We start from the raw sequence: 20,818 nt of genomic DNA, 5'->3' as shown, positions 1-20,818 counted from the left end.
AAACATAGTGATAAAATGCCAGGAATATTAGGACTTTAAGGAAATAATAGAGCCTATTATTTAAACTACAATATAAAAGGCAATTATATTGATGAAGAGCTACATGGTCTTTGTGTGTGTGAATAAACTTGGCCTGTGTTCAGCTTCTATTTGTTCTTCTGGCATAAACACATATTGTGTGTGATTCCAGTTTAATGGGGACCCGTTTGTATGCCAAGCAGCTGCATTTTAGGACCTATTGCGTGATTTCATAGCTCTCTGAAAATTGGTTCTATTCAGAACAAGAGATAGAAGAGGAGAAGGGGGGGTGCTGTGGGGGGGTGGGGGAGAGCTTCAACACACAATCATTTCTTTTCAATTGGAGCCAGAAAGGTTGATGACAACATGACCATTGTGTTATAATGATAAGACCACTACGGCATCTGTACCTCTCATCAAGGCTTTCACACAGCAGCAGATACAATTTAATTCAGTGCTCTGTCAGCAGTGCTGATACCATTATGCCGTCTGTCTCCACAGTTATAATCACTGTCCTCTGAGAAATGCAGTTGAAATGATCTTGAGCAGTCAAAGAAACTCTCAATTAAGGCTGCCACTTCCAATGTGTCAGATTGTGTCTTATGCACTTGGTACAATTTTCACTTCCAATCCTGTTTATTTACAATGTCTACCAGTAATTACGCTTAACGTGTCATTTAGTGAGGGGGGCCCCTGCCAAGCCGATTGTTGGGTGCTGCTGTACCATTGAGTGGGAGTTTCTCGAAGTCAATGCCATCAGCAGCTTTTAGGCCCTGATGGGATGCAGTAGTAATGTTGATAATGCAAGTATCGTGCTCATCAAGTCATAATTAGATGCCACTCAAATGTGCCACTTGTAATAACAGTGTTGATTCATGTTTTTCTCGGTGACTGCAACTACTAATTAGTTAAGTGGTTTTTGGTTGGCCTGCATTTGCTGCGGATCATTATTACCCCTGAAAAAATGTCAAGGTTAGAGATGTTTCTGGCCATTTAGTGCTGCTTTATGAATTTGAATATTAACATAATAAGAACTTTGGATGGACTTAGGAAGTAATACATTTTTGTATTTAATTTGGAGAGAAATTTTTTCCCCTGAGTTTAATCATAATTGCAGGTTAATTAAGCTTAAATGAAGCAAAAGTAATCTCTCTTTGTGTTATGTGAGCCCAGTGCTTTTTGCCTAACTTTGTTGGGTTTCACATTTCGGTGCCCTTAATTTTGCTTTTTTTTTTTTTAAGCCAAACAAATATCAATAAATATACATGTCTACAGTTAAGTTTGAGGTTCTGAGCATTTTCTTTTCAACTAGAAGTATGGGTGAAAGGATTTGGCATTTTTCTTACTTGATCTTCAAAGTATAACTCAAGTTCTCAGTAATTTTGTACTTTTGAATCTCATTTATATAAACCAGCTACCAAAAAGTCTGAGAATTGCTGTTTTTGAAACATTGGTTAAACGTCAAGTTTATTTTTTTTTAATCTTCCTGACAGTCTGTGATGTGAGAAGCAATTTGTTACCATCAACTTTTATTATCACTTAGCGCAAAAATCTTGTTGCTATAGTTTTCTGCCCTGGAGTTTATGAAATACTTTGTCAGTAATAAAGACTACTATTGAAATACTCAACTTAGTTAAGCTGTGACGTTGTTATTCTATCAATATGTAAGATTCTATCAATATGTAAGATTTATTTTTAAACATTTCTCTTTAGCTAGTTTTCCTTAGGAGATGCATAAGTTATATTCTGCTAAGAAAAGGAAATTATATTTGTCACTTTTAATTTATGAGAGGTTCTTTTGTTTAAATTAGCAGACATGTCTATAGTTATATAGACCGCTACATAGAAAAGAGACTCAAAAAATTCTCAATAGCTTTCCTAAAATATGTGTAATAGCCATAAAAGTTCTTTGTTGTCTTTTTTCCTTCTACATTCAAATTTTAGCTAAGATTTAATCAGAGCAGCATCTTCAACACTTTTTTTTTCCATGATAGCTAAAGGTCTTGCCAGCTAAAGAATTACATTATTCTTAATCATGGGACAAGATGTGTGGGCTTCTGGAATAGCTGACTAATCTCTGAATGCTAAGACTTTTTCCCCCTCATTCCTAGTTTCTCACATGGTTATAGAGGAAGTGAATTTTATGCAGAACCATCTTGAAATAGAGAAGACTTGTCGAGAAAGTGCTGAAGCTTTGGCAACAAAGGTGAGACATTTCATATAAAGGAATTCTACCTGAGCTTTTAAAATTCAACTTGGCTTTTCTGCATAGTGACATCTATTTTCTTCTGCTTTTCTAGTTCCCTAATCAGTTGATTCTGATCCTCATCAGAGGTCTCAGAATCCTGAAATGTGATTATGTAAATATCTGTCTTAATGCCAAGATTATTTTGATTATAAAAAAAGAAGTGTTTGTATATGTGTATCTCAGTATTTGTGTGTGTGTGTATGTGTGTGTGTGTGTGTGTGTGCCTGTGAAAATGGTCCCAGAGTGGTCTGTTGAACTCGACTTTCCAGATGTCTGTGCATTTGGTTAAAATGCTAACCAAGTTTAAAACTAACCGAAAGTGACATAAAAGAGCAATGAGTGTTTCCTGTTTGAATCAGATGAAAAAGTCAGCCTCAGACTGTACATTTCAGGTGATTATTTTTGAAAGCAGAGTGAGGGCATGCTAAAGGTGACCTCCAGTACGCCGCTGATTGCTTCTAGCTGATGAATTTACCAAGTGTGTAATTTTCTATATTCTATCTCATCAGAAGTACATTATTATTAAGGAATATTTTTATCTCTGTCTTACGTATTTTGGGTTGGGCAAAATGCATCTGAACCACTTCATCAGAAAATGGATTACAGCAATTTTCAGCCAAATTTCATTAGTGATGCTGGTTTTGTTTCTTTCCCCTCTCCACTGTCACCTACCTCCATAGTGTTTCTTTGGATGCACCTGAAATTCTATACATCAGACAGTCAATCAGTCAATTTAATCTATGTGCATTAGCATTGTGCTTGCTAGAGGGGGTATTAGCTTAATTGTTTGCATAACGACACTACATTAGAATTCATAAGATATGCAGGCAGAACCTAAATAAGTATATTAATGTGTGTATATAGCTTCTCTTCCATTATTTGTCCGAAGAATCTATAGCAATAGAGGCCATTGCTTTAAAAGGAATGATAACATGGAGCCTCTATTCTATATATCACTAGTGTTCACAGGTTCATAATACTGTTTGAATTTCTTTTTATTTCCTTTTCTTTCATTTTTCAGGTAGGAAAAATGTATTTGGAGCATACTAGCTGTTCTAAATCTTGTAGCGGCTAAGGATAGTTTCTGTATTTTCTCTTGTTTTTAACAAGTATTCCTGCTGGTATAGTACATCCAAAGTGAGAACTCTGACTATCTCTCAGGACTGGCAGTTTATGGAAAACAATGGTTTGGGAGGCAGTATATACAGGTTTTATTACCAGTTATATAATTTTGGACATATGGGACTTTGACCAGGTTAATTCTGTTCCCTAGGTGGCTGTTGTCTCATCTTAAATGACAGGATAACCTTGAATTAGGACTAAAGTGAGAATGGGACAGACTTTGTTTAAGGTGACTTTAGTCATTGGTCCCCTTAAAAATTATTTTATTGTTTTCCCCCCTTTTGTATTTAACAGTTGATTTTGAGCGGAAGAATTCACACATCTAACCTGCGATTATCATGTCATAATTTTCAAGGTAGACCAGGATTGATTTCTTAAGAATACCCAGACCCACTACTCTAGCAGCATGGCCCAGGCATGTGAATGTTGAAAAAGTTGCCAGGTGACTGTATAGTCATCCCTGGTTATGACAGTTACTAATCTCTGGGATCATTTTTACAGTTTAGTGTTGATAATAGGACCCTTAACGTAGAGTGTGTCTTCTCTTCTTTAAGAAGCCCTTTTGAAAATGGACAAATGGTTTGTTTTTGAGGCTACAGTGTACTCTAGAATACAGTGTACGTGGACATGAGAATAAAAAACCAAAAAAATCTATTCGATTAAATGCTGTCTATGCTCGTTAGATGTGAAAGAAGCTATAGCTTTGAATACAAAGTTTGGAAGCCTCATTATATGTGTGATCAATAAATGAAAGTAACACATCCTGATTTAAGTATTAATTGTCCTTTTTGGGAATAGTTTTCATTTTCTAAACAACAAAGTTTCTGTAAGTTCTTATTTTTCTAAGTCTTTGCTCTCAAATTAAGGACAAATGGAATGTTTAATTCTTATGATGCAATTTACATCGTTTCCTTAGAAGCAAGTGTGGATACTTTGCTTTGCTGAAATGTGAAAGTTAAACCCATAAGATATAGACCAGTTATTTAAATCGTATGATCCAAGTCTATTTAACATGCTTATTTTGTGTTTTAAATATCCATTAAACTGTGCTCTATATAAAAACCCTGTTTAAATTTGAATATAGCCTAAGATTCTGTTCCTGCAGTGTTATGAAAGGTTTATTTTTGCCTTCTAACTTAGAAGAGTTCTGAAACAGAAGTAGCGTGCATTAACCTGTATAACCTGATGGCTAATAACTGCAGTGACATTGCTTAGCTTCAATTTGTGAATTCAGAGTTCTCAAAAATTTCTACTTCATATGGCCATAAGATTTTATCTGTATATATCTTATATTTTCTTCTTTCAGAATATGAAAATGATGTTTCCAGAGAAGACTTTTGAAATTATGTTTGGCTTTTTTCTTGAGAAAGTAACTCTGTTGAATAGAGTAATTGTATTACAGCCAAATAGCTGGTAGATATTGGTGCCTGGTTTGATAGGAGCATTAAACTCTTTTGAGGGCAGAACTGTTAACAGTTAGGTTATCAAATGTTACTTTGATGATGGCCTGGGAAGTAATATATTAAGCATCAGATGGCAAAAATGAGTATTTTCAGTTTTTCATGAATCCTGGGGAAAGGAACGTTGTATAGATAAATGCCTTGGTTGAAGAATACTAGCTTATAAATGATTTCTGGAGGAAAATTAGACACAGAATAAATCTCTTTTGTTACTATTAGCAATATTTGCTGAATTTTTATTGTCAGTCACTTACTATGTTAAATGCTTTATATAGAATATGTCACTTAATCTGCATATTGTGGGAGGGAGACTATTTTAATCCTTAGTTAGCTAATGAGAAAAACTAACACTGAAAGGGTATTCTAGAGGTAGAGACAGAATTTGATTGCAGAGCTGTGTTCTCAGCTCTGCTGTAGTACTGCTGCTGCTAATTGTATAGAAATATATGCCCAAGTACTGCATTCCTCCATGTCAATTATTCTCAGTATTGAAGTATGTTTGAATCATCTGGGAAGCCCTGAAGAAGTACTGCGCTGGACTCTATTGCCAGAGATTTTTGGCCTGGTGAGGAGGGCCTGCATATTGGAATTTTTTTTCTTTTTTTTTTTTTAACTCTACAGATTGTAATGTGCTGGGTTGGGAACCATTTGTTTATTAGGAGGCAGAATTACAAATTAGCTCTTGAGTTTTTCCACTCTTTTCTTAAATGGTTCTTTTTCCCTGCATTCTGAAAAGATGTCACCCTTTGAGAACTGCCAGTGATCCTTGAACCTCTAGTGCTGTGCCCTAGCATTCATGGTTCAAAGAAGCCACACCAGTGCTTACTGGAATTGTCCATCTGAAGGAAGAGGGATTGGGAAATCATGGGACTTCTATCGTATCTCTGATCCTCTCCTGTAATATGGAGAGCTAGAAGCTGGAACTGTGTCTGGGGACTGGGAGTAAAAGTCTGTGCCTGATTCCTTGAATGGATCTCGCCAGCCTCCCCAGGAAGAATCCAGGGAAGGGTTCATAGCCGTTCCTGAGTGATCCTTCCTGATTCCCCAGAGAGGTCAGTGAACCCTCTGGTGTTCCAGACCTTGCTACTTGGATATATTTAGCCTCCATATTACTTGGATAAGAATCAGATCTCCCCAAGTGATATGGGCTGAGCTTTCCCTGAGAGAAATCCTGAGGGGTCCTAATCATGACAACAAATGAAGGACCAAAGCCAGACAAGTGCCATACTAAACATCTTATTCTGGTGCAAGCTTTACATAGAGAAGGGCCTTTAGCTTTCCAGTGAATTTTTTCTATTCATATTTATATTTATATTCAATGTCAGTTATTAAATTCAGAACTTGTTTTGATGGCCAACAGCCCTTACCAAATGCAAGCACATTTCTGTATCTTACATTTGATACTAGAGAAAGCAATCTACTAAACACTTCCTACTTAAATAAGAGAAGATCTTTCATATTATAGTCTTGGGAATAAAGAAAAATCATACTTTGCTTCAGTGGACTTTGGATCAAGTTTAGTCTTTGCGTGTGCTTTGTACTAACATTTACATGCACATAAATACAGGAGCTGAAGAAGGTAATGATAATTAATAACCAACTCATTTTTTACATAAAGGGCGTACTAAATACATCAGTGAATTAGGTTTGCTTTATCTGCAATGACATAGAGATAATAGAAACATATCTTGAACTTTCTCCTATTGTGTATTATTAGAATTCTAGGGATAGACAGAAGCACATTATGAATTAGTTTAAGCAAGAAAAGGGGAAAAAAAAGTAGGAGTTTGTTCAGAGGGATATTGGAGAATCCCATAGAATCCATGAGCCGGTAGCATTTTAGGAATGGACTGGAACCCCGTGGGAAAGCCAGTGTCTGTTGCCTTTCTCTGTCTGTCTGCACATTGGCTCCGTTTTTGCTTTGCTGCAGACTGCCTTTCTCTATTCCTCAGTTGAGTAGTGTGATGTGGTTGCCAGTAGCTACTGTAGTCCAGACATAGGGACAGGAGTTCCCGTCCAGGAGAACACGAGTTGCTCTGAGAGAACTTGGCTGTTCCAGAAATTATGTGGAACATGAAGAGGCAGTGGCAGTGTCCAGAAAACAGGGAGAGCGGGACAAACAAACATATAAAAGGTGTTCACAGCACAGCATCAAAGCAAATAAAGTGTCTTAAATTAGGACTATTAATGACTGGATACATTGAAATTTGATATAATCTATTCTGATGTTTTATCTTAATTCTTCTTGTATTTATCAGTCATAACAAGCATTTTCACATGCTGTAAGGCATAGGTCTTTCTTAATTAGTTTAATGTTAAAAAGTATAAATAAGATAATATTTAGTGACTTCTGTTTCATGCTGTGAATGTTGATGAATGTGTAGACAAAGAGACGCTTAATTTGACTATTGTATAAAAATCCAAGACACTCATTTGCTCTTAAAATAACTGTCTTTATATTTGCCTTAGTTAAATAAAGAAAATAAAGCATTGAAAAGAATCAGCATGTTATACATGGCCAAGCTGGGGCCAGATGTAATAACTGAGGAGATCAACATTGACGATGAAGATTCAGCGATGGACCCAGAGGATGTTGCCAAGACTTGTGTCTCAGTAGAGTGTCAGAAGCAGAGCAAAGGTAGGATTCCTGGCTTAATTATTGAATGTGGTTTTGACTCCTATTAGGATAATGCTTCTCAACCCTGGTTGCACATTGAAATTGCACAGGGATTTCAATAAATACTGATGCCTGGGTCCTTCTTTGGAAAAAAATTCTGATTATTTGTCCCAGAGGGTAGTCTAGTTGAGAATCATGATGACTGTAGCTTTATGAGCTACTTTCTTGTTTGGGATTAGGTACTTTTGAAAACGCCATCTTGACAGGGAACAGTCAGTTAACCTATACATGTCTTCAGAATAGGACTGTGTATTAAGATATTTTTGTTAAATGAAAGAATGAATAAAAATTTATTTGGCCAACACCTTCTATTAGTCTGATTTCTCTGTTGAAATCTTTGGAAATTGCTCCAACCTCCCAAAATTGCTTTGTCTCTGCCCTCCAAGAACTTCTCCTAAGATTCAAACAATGAGCTAGAAGCAATATGTAGTATGAAGCAACTGTGTTGGTCCCCAAATAGTTCTATAAGGCGAAACCACACAGTACATCTGTGAAGTACACATTGAGTTTTTTAATATAAGTTTTTTAACTACACATATAGTTTAGGATGTAGGAAAACAGTCTGGGGCTTGGTAATTATTGGAGCATTTTAACTTAACCGTACCTGTCAAGAATAATATTTGTTGGTTTGGTAGATAAAACTTCAGTTGGAAATATAAAGAAGAAAGTAAAAAGAAAGCCATTTTAACCCCGTGTGTGCTCAGCTGCGAAGTCGTATTCAACTCTTTGTGATGCCATGGGCTGACCACAGGCCGCCAGGCTCCTCTGTCCACGGGCTTTCCCAGGGAAGAAGACTGGAGTGGGTTGCCATTTCCTCCTCCAGGGGATCTTCCTGACCCTGTAATCAAACCTGCGTCTCCTGCATCTCCTGCCTTGGCAGGGAGATTCCTTAACCACTGAGCCACCTGGAAAGCCCCTCTTACCCTCTCACCTGAGAAGAAATTGTCTTTATGTTGGCAGGAAGGGAGAGGAGGTTTAAAGGCTTTCCTTTTGTTTCTCTTTCTCCCTTCTATTAGATCTTGGATGGTACGGTCTCTGATTCTTTTTCAAGATTAGTCCGGCAGTAGAGAAAGTGGTTTTGAAATAAGTCTCTTGAGAGCCCCTTCATTAATCTGGGTTCATGTAAAAAGTTTGATTTAATTTATTAGTAAATAACCACATAGAGCATTTCTTATTATCCTTGGAGAAGGGTAAGAAATTAAAAGCACTTAAAAGCTAAGTGGCAAAGCTATGTGGGACTGGGTATAAATTTAAGTACTGTGCTGGTCCATGTATTTTTTTTTCTTAACATTTGAGTGGTAGAAGTAACTTTAATATAACACCAGAAGCTTTTGCACTTATAGTGCCTAATATTTTCATTCTAGTAACACAGTTTTCAGTTAATATCAATAATATGAAATATGAAATAAATTAAGAAACAAAACACCCACAACTCTGGAGAGAAAATTATTAGAATTAACCCTTTTTCAAATAGGTTATATTTTGAGTCAGTTCAAATAATGTTTAAGGGCTATAAATTGGCAGCACGTCAGGACTTTTTTCTTTAAATCAAAATCTCCAAATTGTTAGCTGCCCCGTTTGTTTGTATTGCATTGTGACAAGAGCCCATGGCCATTATAAAATAAAAAAGAAATTAGTACAATGCCTTAATTTGTTTTGCTAAAAGCTTAAAAAATTCTACTGCTAAAATGCCAGACAGTTTCTAGAATATAGGTTTGATACAATGCAAAGAAAACATAATCTAGTACATTTAACATAGTGAGAATGCCTGATAGAAAATTTAAGAAACATAGCTATATTAGGGGAGGGGAACAAGTGAAATTTCCATTGTCTTTTGCTGCTTCATTTTCCATCTAATTGTTGAAAACCTTTGACAGTAAACTGCTCATGGACTGGTATTTTCAATTCTTCTGACAAGATTGATTTCTTCTTTTAAAAACAAGGCTTTATTTTTTCTTTAAAAATGCAGAACTTCGAGATCAAATTGTATCCGTTCAGGAGGAAAAGAAGATATTAGCCATCGAACTGGAAAATCTCAAGAGCCGACTTGTAGAAGTAACAGAAGAAGTATGTATCTTAGGCCCGAAAGGCAGGACCTTTAGTGTTTTAAGATGCTTGGGGACGGGCTGCATCAAAAACTTGCTGTTGGAAGCTAATTTCTGATATGAGAACCATGTAGCAATTTTAATCTTCTCTTGTTTCTACTCTTCCAGACCTACAAAAAGGTATAGAAAGTAAGATCATAAACATTCATGCGCCCACTCTGGAGCACAGGAAATAATGTACTAAAATAGCCTTGAAGTGTTTCCTGTTATCCCACATGTTTCACTGTTTGTAGATCTGTGACAAAGATACCTGCATCTGAAATCACTCACTGTTGCTGCTGGTGAAGAATGATTTTACTTCTCAAGTCGAGGGCTAACTCAGTAGAGAAAGGCTCTCCTCCTCTGTACCTCCCAACACAGGCATATATGGTAGATAATAGAATGGGTTCAAGTGGGTGTTTGGAGAATCTTTTTGTTTTTTCCTCTGAATTGTCTGTAAAAGCAAGAGCACGTACTTAGCCTTCTTTGCACGTGGCTTCAAGAATCTGCCTTTGCAGACTCGATTTAACTTGTGTCAGTGGTTCTCAGAGTCTGTAGCCCAGGGTTTCCCAGCTGATGTGTTACAGCACCTTGATATCTTGCCAGTGATATCAAGTGTCCCAGGGTATTTGTCACTTCAGTGAGCAGCCTCATCCAGTTCCCATGCACATATTCTTAAGGACCAGAATATGAAAAAGTTTGGGAAGCAGTGCCCATCTCCCTCCCAGCCTCAGTTACTGTTTACATATTGTGGCAGTAAGGTGAGTGGGAAGGAGAATGATGTTTTGGAAGCACTGAGCAGGGTATACCAGTTACTAATTTAAACGGAAAGCAGTAGTATACCTTGTACTGAAAAAGACCAGTTCACAGACTTTCTGGAAGTGCTGATGGGTTCAGGGGCCCTTTCAGGACCATCATCTTAGCTTGTTTCTTGAGTGTTATCATAGGAGAGAAAGACATTTTGATGCATTCCATTTCTCAGTTTTAATTATTTATTGATGATTCTCTTCCTTCCCACTTAGAGATATTATTGGAAGCCATTTCAGAAGTTAGTATTTTTAAGATTATTTCAGACATCTGAAAAGTATAAAAAACAAAGTAATGAATCTCCATATGCTGACTGCGCAGTTCAGTACATAAAACATTAACATATTATTGAAACCCGTGTGTCTCTCTCCCTGAGTGCATTTTCCTGACTCCCTGCCCTGTTTCTCTAAACAACCATTATCCTGAACTTGGTTTTTAAGATTTCAGTGATTATATTTACATATCTGCTACAATGACTAGTATTTTGAATGTTTTTAACTATATAAACCTGCTTCTTAAATTCATCATAATGCTTTTGAGATCTATCCACTTGCTATATATAACTTTACATTCTTTTTTTTAGAACTATGATACTCTCTTTTCCTGTGATGCCAAAAATTATTTCAGAAATTGAAGTCTTTTTGAGGGGAGGTTTTCATATGTATTTTATTTAAGTCAAAGGTCAAAGTATTTTTTATTTTTAAAAAATCTATGTATGTTTTACGTAAGCCAAATGTCATCAAAGTGTAAAATGAATGCCAAAATTTAATATTGTATCTCTGATTAAATGATTCAGGTATTTTTTGGGTGCAGTCTAGTTGGATTTTTCCTTTTAAAATGTCAATCATTTACATTGGATGACTAGAACATTGCCATATTTAAGGAGCAATGCTAATGTTATTTGGAATATGTAAAGAAGTTCCAGATATATATCCTAAATTAAATAGCTACTTTGAGGCTATAAAAATGCTTTAATAAAAGCCTAACACAGTGAAGGCAGTTATTGCTTTAATGTAGCATCGTGTTGAAAATTGAACAGCAGTGTAAGTCACCCATCATCGTGTCATGTTTTACAAGTTTGGATGTTTTCTCCTCTCACAATATCACATTTAGGTAAATAAAGTTAAACAAGAAAAAGATGTTTTAAACTCGGAAGTTCTTGAACAGAGAAAAGTCTTAGAAAAATGCAATAGAGGTATGTGTTTCTAGTCTTTTCTTTCAAATCTATAACTTTCTTTGTTTATATATATTTTGTATTGTTTTAGACCTGTGTCTAAAGAGTGTTGTAGCAAATGTTTTCTATATTGTGTCTTCTTAACGTCTAGCAACGAGTCTTATTTCTTGTTCTTTTATCACCTAAGTTAGAGCCTTAGAAGAAATTTAAAAGTGCTTCTGCTTAAGGAATTCACAGCCCACTCATTTTGAAACTTCAGGCCTAAATCCTCTTTTGTCCTACATGTATCCTGGAACCATGGCCATATTGGTATTTATGTATCTGGTAGAGTTATTCAGTAAGTGTGGGAGATGCACTAGGTTGTAACATTTCTTTTGCTCTTTGTGCGTTTATGAAGATAGAAATGGTGTAGAAGAATTTTCCGTCGTGATACACTATGCTAGAAACAGAGTTCTACAAAGGTTAGTATGATGGCCCTTGCCTTCAGGGAGCCCCCTATCTAGGAAGAGAGAGAGGTTATGTAAATAAATACATGACTAGGACCAATCCAATTTCTTTCAGAATCTAAGAGGACCAGGACATGTGAAAATTCACTTTTTATCATAGTGTTCTGGTCATAGGAAAGAAAGTCAATTATCTTGCCCAGGGCTTCAGATAGTCATAATCTTGTTTTCTTTGCAGAGTTTCTTTTTAAAAATAGGTTTGAGAATCATTTAGCTCTCAGGGACCTATAATTCACATCACAAACCACCACTTACATTGCTTCACTTGAGCAAGACTGTTAGTCTTTCCTCTGAGGAGGCGGTAGGTTGACCGAGTACAAAGTTTGAAATTCTATGTCATTACACAGCAAACCAGTCCTTAGTCAGTTAAGACTGAAGTGCCCTGGAGGAACAGCTTGTGAAAGCAGCCATTAAGAGAGCCCTTTTAAAGCTTTTTATTGCTATGACTCAGCTCAGAGTTGAGAGTGCCTGGCCAGAATCTGATGGAGAGATCAATGTACTGTCCACCCATGTGGTACCTAGTTGGTGATGATGCCATCACTCCCTCTGTCCCATCTATATCATTATTTAACAAAATGTCAAAAAGTAGGAAAGAATTCATGTTGCTCCTATTTGACAGGATATTCCCTTTGAAGGTTTCTGCCCACAGGGATTCTTTTAATTCAAAGCTCTGACTCTGGGCCTCTACAGATCTAAGGCTGTTTCTTTTCTTTATAAATATGGATAACACTTTGAAACAACTAATACATACACACACACACACACACACACACACACATTTTTCTTTCTTTTTATTCAGGTAGCACACTTTTTTTGGTGGGAAGTATAAATGCATATTGGAAAAGGGAAAAAAAAAATCTCAACTTTTATAGTCCAGGTATAAGCACTGTTAACATTTTAGTGTTTATTCTTCCAGGAGAGGAAAGGAGGGGAGGGACAATTTACAGGTAGGGGAGTAAGAGGTACAAAGTATTATGTATAAGATAAGTTACAAGGATATGTTGTACAATACAGAGAATATAGCCAGTATTTTATAACTATAAATGGAGCATAACCTTTAAAAATTGTGAATCACTATACTGTACACCTGTAACAAAATTTTGTGCATCAACTATATTGCAACCAAAAAGCCTATATATACAGTTTAAATTGTTTGTTAAATATGTCTATAATGTATATGGAGTATAAATAAAATACCAACAAAAGAGATAGTCTTTTTTTTTTTTTTAAGAGATAGTCTTTTTATCCATTGGTACTTTACAAGCCCTTGAACATCAATGTCTACTTGTATTTCTAAATTGAATTTTTATCATAGTTTTTATTTGTAGTTTTTCAGCTATGTATATATCTCTGAACAGCATATTATTTAATTTTGCATGAACTTGATATATATGCTGTCATTTTGCCTGTGTCCTTCTGCAGCTTTTTGCGTTTGTGAGGTTCATCCATATTAAAGGGTTTTACTGTGGTTTCTTTTCACTGCTGTATAATACTTCATTTGATGTCTATACCAAAATTTGTTCATCCAGTATCCAGTTGGTGGATGTTTGAGTGCTTTCCAGTATTTTGCTATGCCAAGTCATCCTGTTATAAGAATTCTTACACATGTCTTCTGGTGCAAATATCAAAGAGTTTCACTAATGTACACCCCAAATGTAATATTTTATCATCAATTTCACTACATAATGCCAGGTTACTTTTAAAGTAGATCTGTCAGTTTATATACCTGTTAACAGTGTGTGTGTTTTCATTGTTCTGTGCCCTCTCTAAACTTGATATAGCTATACTTTAAAATTTTTGGCCGTCACCTCTTTGGTGAGTATAAAAAGATAGCTATGGTTTTACTTTCCATCTCCTTGGTTACTGATAAAGATGTTTGTTGGCCTTTTACATATATCCTCCTCTGTGAAACTTTTATTGATGTGTTTTGCATGTGGCTTTTAAGAAACAGAAATGAGCTCATTTTAAAGATATATCATGAAGGTCTTTCCCATTTAGAAAATATGCCTCTACAATATAATTTTTTATGTTGTTATGTTGGTTTCTACCATACAACAGTGCACAACAGTGCAAATCAATCATTATATATAGCCTTTCCCTCTTGAGCTTCCCTTTCCACTCCCATCCCACTCCTGTGGGTCATCACAGAGCACCAGGCTGGCCTCCCTGTGCTGTCCAGCGACTTCCCAATAGTTATCTGTTTTACACATGGTAGTGTATATAAGTCAACACTACCTTCTCAGTTCATCCGACACTCTCCTTCCCCTGCTGTGTCCAATCATCTGTTCTCTATGTCTGCATCTCCATTCTTCCCCTGAAAATATGTTCATCAGTACTGCTTTTCTGGATTCCGTTATCTATGCATTAATGCACAATATTTGTTTTTCTCTGACTGCACTCTGTATAAGAGGCTCTAGGTTCATCCATCTCACTGCAACTCACTCAGTACAACATAATCCCATTGGCAGAATATTTCTTGTATATTTCTTTACTTACTGACCCCTCGATGTTAGGTCATCTAGATTGTTTCATTATTTTCAGCAATGATGCAGAGAGCACCTTTACAATTAGATCTTTGTAGGTTCATGATTCATTCTTTTAGGAGAATAAATACATTTCTAAAAGTGGAATTGTTGAGTCAAAAGGTATGAATAGTTTCAGATTTTTGATACACATTGCCAGGTTGCTCTCTGAAAAGGTGTTATCTAATTTATATTCCAGCCAGCAATGAATGTGGGTGTTTGTATGCCTGAATAAGGAATCTTTTTGATGCTGTTTTTTCATCCATTTGCCTGATAATCTGTGTGGCCTATTGTCCATTTTCTTTTCCTTGTCTTCTTAAGTGTCCATGCTAGCAGTAGAAGAATATGAGGAAATGCAGGTGAACTTGGAGCTGGAGAAGGACCTTCGAAAGAAAGCAGAGTCGTTTGCACAAGAGGTAAATGTCTTGCAGAGACCTCATTTTTTAGTTTTATATTTTAAAGAGCTTTGCAGATGATATATGAAAACATTTTTTGAGGTTGAACAAACACTTGTCACTCTGAATAAAGATCATCTGATCTAGGGAGCTATGGAATAATATCAAGTTCACTGAACTTGGTGTCAGAGATTGGGTTTACATTTTGCCATGCCATTCGGGTAGTAGTTGTTTGTTACTAGCAGCTCTTAACCTCTTTGGGCTTCATTTTCACCATCTGTAAAATGGGTGATGATACCAACCTCACTAAGTGTATTGTAAAATCAAATGGCATGAGTCTTCGTAAGAATTTTACAAACTAGACAATGCTATACTGGGAAAATAAATTGTATTTAGGGATACCCATCCCATCACATGGAAAGTCCGGTTTGAGTAGAGGACTTCTGTATATTTCCAAAAGCCTTAAGAAACTAGGTTACATCCCAGTATACCATCTGAAAGAACAACATCTTGGTTCAGTGCTCTCATTATGTGCCTTGATTCTGCCACTTGCTGTGGAACATTGTTACACATGTTACATATCCATTATCTGAGCCTTTCCTCTCATGTTAGAGATAAGCTTTGAGCTTCTCATGCTCTGGGTTAACTTTGTTGACATGTGCTGGTTGGGTATTCCATGGCTCTGTGACTGGTTTCCAGGGAAATGATGAGGCATCAGTTGGCTGAGTTGTAACAGCTTATGATGTGTTATGTGTTAACAGCTTATGATATGATCTACATGAGATCTTCTCCATCATGTATAAACATTTTGAATCTGTGTGCATACTGTGGGTTCAAGGAAGGTAGCTAAGGAAATGTAAGCATTCTTAGGTGGAAGTATCCAAGGTTTAGAAGGAAGACAAAGTGCAGGGTTATGGGAATGACATTTGAAGATCAGATGATGGTTTTGTGCAGGAGTTTTTCCATACTTGAAGGTAACTGTGGTTTAGTCTGAGAAGAAAAGTTTAGTCTGAGAAGATCTAATTTGAAATATTATGATTCAGTTTATTCAGAGAGTTTAATGAAAGGTGAGTGAATATTTATTCTCTTATTTCTTGAAAAGAGGAAAAAAGAATTGAAGTGTGTTAGAGCCCTTTGGAAAAATCTACAGTGTATAAATAATGGAGCTAAAGAAATGGCTGAGGGGAGGCAAGAGTAGAGAGAATGTGAAAATGCCTCCATTGCAAAACTGAAAATGTTGGCTGATTTTGACCTGCTTGCAAGGGTCTTAATTTTGAGAGACATTTTCAGTTTCCATTTCTTGTTTGCAGAATGATGTTAGAATACAAAACAGCTCAGAGAAAAACTTGAAGGCCATGCAGTAACAGAGAGGATAGATGGAAGAAGTAAGATTCCTTTAAGAATATAAAGATGAATGATTCATTCTGCCATGCAACCCGTAGCGATTGGTGCAAACAGTTGCTGACAGGTTAATCCAGAATGAGGAGAGAAATGTTTGAGGAAGGAAAGCGAGAGCAGTGGTACTTAGCCTTCTGGTGTGTGTGTGTGTGCGCGAGCGCTAAGTCTCTCAGTCATGTCCGACTCTTTGCGACCCCATGAACTGTAGCCCGCCAGGCTCCTCTGTCCATGGGATTTTCCAGGCAGGAATACTGGAGTGGGTTGCCATTTCCTACTCCACACTGCTGGTAGCATAAGTATTTGCAACAGTGCTCGATGATTTTACAGTATCTGTAAGAAGAAAAGACAAAACTGAATTAGAACTGGTATATCTTCCCTTTTACATGGTTTATAGATTCTCAGGTTTTCAACAGACAACTGCTGTTAAAAGGTATCTAACTTGACTTAACTAGAGAAATACCACTTTTGCATTTTGTTCTTTTTTTTTTAATTATTATCTTTTTTTTTTTTTTTTTTAGTTGGAGGCTAATTACTTCACAACATTTCAGTGGGTTTTGTCATACATTGATATGAATCAGCCATAGATTTACACGTATTCCCCATCCCGATCCCCACCTCCCACCTCCCTCTCCACCCAGTGCACCAGGCCCAAGCACTTGTCTCATGCATCCCACCTGGGCTGGTGATCTGTTTCACCATAGATAGTATACATGCTGTTCTTTTGAAATATCCCACCCTCACATTCTCCCATAGAGTTCAAAAGTCTGTTCTGTACATCTGTGTCTCTTTTTCTGTTTTGCATATAGGGTTATCGTTACCATCTTTCTAAATTCCATATATATGTGTTAGTATGCTGTAATGTTCTTTATCTTTCTGGCTTACTTCACTCTGTATAAGGGGCTCCAGTTTCATCCATCTCATTAGGACTGGTTCAAATGAATTCTTTTTAACGGCTGAGTAATATTCCATGGTGTATATGTACCACAGCTTCCTTATCCATTCATCTGCTGATGGGCATCTAGGTTGCTTCCATGTCCTGGCTATTATAAACAGTGCTGTGATGGACATTGGGGTGCACGTGTCTCTTTCAGATCTGGTTTCCTCAGTGTGTATGCCCAGAAGTGGGATTGCTGGGTCCTATGGCAGTTCTATTTCCAGTTTTTTAAGGAATCTCCACACTGTTTTCCATAGCGGCTGTACTAGTTTGCATTCCCACCAACAGTGTAAGAGGGTTCCCTTTTCTCCACACCCTCTCCAGCATTTATTGCTTGTAGACTTTTGGATAGCAGCCATCCTGACTGGCATGTAATGGTACCTCATTGTGGTTTTGATTTGCATTTCTCTGATAATGAGTGATGTTGAGCATCTTTTCATGTGTTTGTTAGCCATCTGTATGTCTTCTTTGGAGAAATGTCTGTTTAGTTCTTTGGCCCATTTTTTGATTGGGTCATTTATTTTTCTGGAATTGAGCTGCAGGAGTTGCTTGTATATTTTTGAGATTAATCCTTTGTCTGTTTCTTCATTTGCTATTATTTTCTCCCAATCTGAGGGCTGTCTTTTCACCTTACTTATAGTTTCCTTTGTAGTGCAAAAGCTTTCAAGTTTCATTAGGTCCCATTTGTTTATTTTTGCTTTTATTTCCAGTATTCTGGGAGGTGGGTCATAGAGGATCTTATTGTGATTTATGTCGGAGAGTGTTTTGCCTATGTTCTCCTCTAGGAGTTTTATAGTTTCTGGTCTTACATTTAGATCTTTAATCCATTTTGAGTTTATTTTTGTGTATGGTGTTAGAAAGTGTTCTAGTTTCATTCTTTTACAAGTGGTTGACCAGTTTTCCCAGCACCACTTGTTAAAGAGGTTGTCTTTTTTCCATTGTATATCCTTGCCTCCTTTGTCAAAGATAAGGTGTCCATAGGTTCGTGGATTTATCTCTGGGCTTTCTATTCTGTTCCATTGATCTATATTTCTGTCTTTGTGCCAGTACCATACTGTCTTGATGACTGTGGCTTTGTAGTAGAGTCTGAAGTCAGGCAGGTTGATTCCTCCAGTTCCATTCTTCTTTCTCAAGATTACTTTGGCTATTCAAGGTTTTTTGTATTTTGTTCTTAGTGCATTCAGCAAATATCTTTCAAGCCAGACACTGTGTGGGTAGTGGAAATTATGGTGAAGAAGGCAAATACGACTCCTGCCCTGGTGGAGTATATAGTGCAGAGCCATAGAAATCACTTTTTAAACTTAATGTAGGTCACCTTTTTTAACTGCAAAAGGAAGATATTATGCCCTGTAAACATGCAAACAATTCTCAAATGTGTAAATTCAAAATTGAATGTTTCTTCCTTACTTCTACATTTGTCCAATTAAAAAACCAAAAACATGATCATTTACAAGGAGGGAACAGCCAGTTGTCCTCATAACTATGTTAAGTGTTTGTATTTCTTCAACATAATTTCAACTCTTGAAACCTTTCCTGTACTTTTTGAACATATATTTTTTGCTGTTTAGTGTGGTTTTTCTTTCCTCTTTTTAAAGATGTGAATACCTTTTCAACATGTAGTCCTAATATACTGAGGGAATGTTACATAATAAGTTTTGTTTTCAGACAACTGAGATGATAATATTTTAATGTTATTTTTGAAAGAATGAATTATATATTAATGATACTACATTATCTTCTCATTCTTTGAAGAGATGTAGGAAAATTTCTCTGAAATTCTGATACCAATGTCATTATTTGTCTGATAAGGGACCAAGGTTAATAACTCTAACAAAGGATAAGGTTAATAACTGTAACCAAGAAGTTCTTTCCATAGCTAAAAGCCAAATTCATTAGTGTTCGGTAACTGAATTTTCTTTAAATACATCTTTAGAAAAGGCATTATGTAGTGTTTTATTTTAGTACTTTAAAGTCTAGAAAAGGTGGTCTAAAGACTAATTTTTTTCAAGTTGCCATTGTTATTGAAAGGAAATTCTTTTCTGTATGTTCTTTTCATCTTATATTGCAATTTAGGGATTGTTACAGGGCTTTGCAAAAGAAATTCATATTATTAACATCCCTAAGACACAGTCTTTATTCTTTTCTCTCTAAAATAACAGTTGAAACAATTTATAATCATGTATGTTAAGCAAGTTTTCCTGAGAGCTATACCTTTTCCCTAGAGAGAACCAGAGTACAGAGAGGTGGTGCAGGGCGAGCCATAAAGCCACCCCTGGCCTCGGGGGTCCTTGTGCCCTGCATTGTCTGACTGCGGGGCCCTTCGCCTCTGCCCTGGTCAGCCCTGCTGACTGCTTCCTCTCTGTCTGCTCCCGGATCGGAGCACCCTTGGTGAAAGGCCTCACTTGCTGGGGAGCCAGAGAATCTCAGTTGTTTTGGTTGCATTTCTTGGCCTTTCACATTGACTGTGAGATATTTTCCAAGGTACCAACATAAGACTCCAACCAGTTAAGTTTTAAGAGGGGAAAATGTATAAAAAATAAATTGCTGTAATATTATTATTCAGTAGTAACCTGAAACAAATCATTTCAATTAGACCATTGGCCTCAACTTTAGGACACTGTGATGGAATGTTGCTTATGCTTCCCTCGTGCGTGGATGCCCCCGTCTCAGTTTTCTCCAGCCCAGCACTTGTGCACTCATGGATACTTACTCATCCTCTGTTCCTATTCTTACACAGCCATCAGATGGAAGAAGAATGTAAATTTCACTTGCAAATGTTGCTCTAGTATAAAATGGGCCTGATTTCAGAATTTGTAAAGTACTTTGTGTTCAGACTCACCCAACTGGCTGACTTGTGTAGCATATTAAGGAAAAGAAGTAATAGGTAAATAGGAAATAATGTTGCTTTCAACCATGAAAAGTTGTGAAGATTAGGTTAAGAGTATATGTAAATTGTGTAATAAAATGCTTAGTTTAATTAATACACCTTTTTCCTTCTCCTCTTTACCCTCCTGCTGTTAACTACTTTTGTCACTGGGGAAAAGCTGATTGGTTTAAGACAAAAATCTTAGGTCTAGTAAATAACAGAGAAAGATTAGCCAGATGGTGAAGAGCATGGGCCTGTAAATCAGACAGATCTGGGTTTAAATCCTGGGTTTTGCCACTCACTAGTGTCTTTGGGAAGGCTGCTTAACTCCTCAGAGCCTTGGTTATCTTGTTAGTAAAAGTGGGATAATAATAGTGTCTACTTGACAGTGGTGTTCTAAGGATTAGGTGATAAACTGCGTGTAAAATGATTGCTGCCACACCTATCCCATAGTCTTGAATATGTTTTAGCTTCTTATAGCAGATGCATTCACCTCACAGGGATTGATGTAAAGGATTAAAATAATGTGTAGAACATATTTAGTAGAATATCTGGCATAAGTTCTTGATATATATTAGCTGCTACTGCTAGTATTAATATATTTTAAAGC

The 20,818-nt window shown here is 36.6% G+C and overlaps 1 protein-coding gene across 1 annotated transcript in view; it reads left to right on the top strand.

Annotated features, from left to right (window-relative positions):
• SHTN1 (shootin 1) overlaps positions 1-20,818 on the top strand; it is a 103,317-nt gene that overhangs the window by 34,433 nt on the left and 48,066 nt on the right. The window contains exons 4-8 of the mRNA XM_061162740.1: positions 2,130-2,224; positions 7,318-7,486; positions 9,495-9,592; positions 11,530-11,611; positions 14,937-15,031. Of these exons, the coding sequence (XP_061018723.1) occupies positions 2,130-2,224; positions 7,318-7,486; positions 9,495-9,592; positions 11,530-11,611; positions 14,937-15,031 (539 nt within the window). The remainder of the gene's footprint in view (positions 1-2,129; positions 2,225-7,317; positions 7,487-9,494; positions 9,593-11,529; positions 11,612-14,936; positions 15,032-20,818) is intronic.

This window comes from Dama dama, chromosome 15 (assembly GCF_033118175.1).
Source record: "Dama dama isolate Ldn47 chromosome 15, ASM3311817v1, whole genome shotgun sequence".
NCBI classification, from domain to species: domain Eukaryota; kingdom Metazoa; phylum Chordata; class Mammalia; order Artiodactyla; family Cervidae; genus Dama; species Dama dama.
The sequence above is the reverse complement of the archived record's forward strand: the minus strand, read 5'-3'. Positions and strand labels throughout refer to the sequence as shown.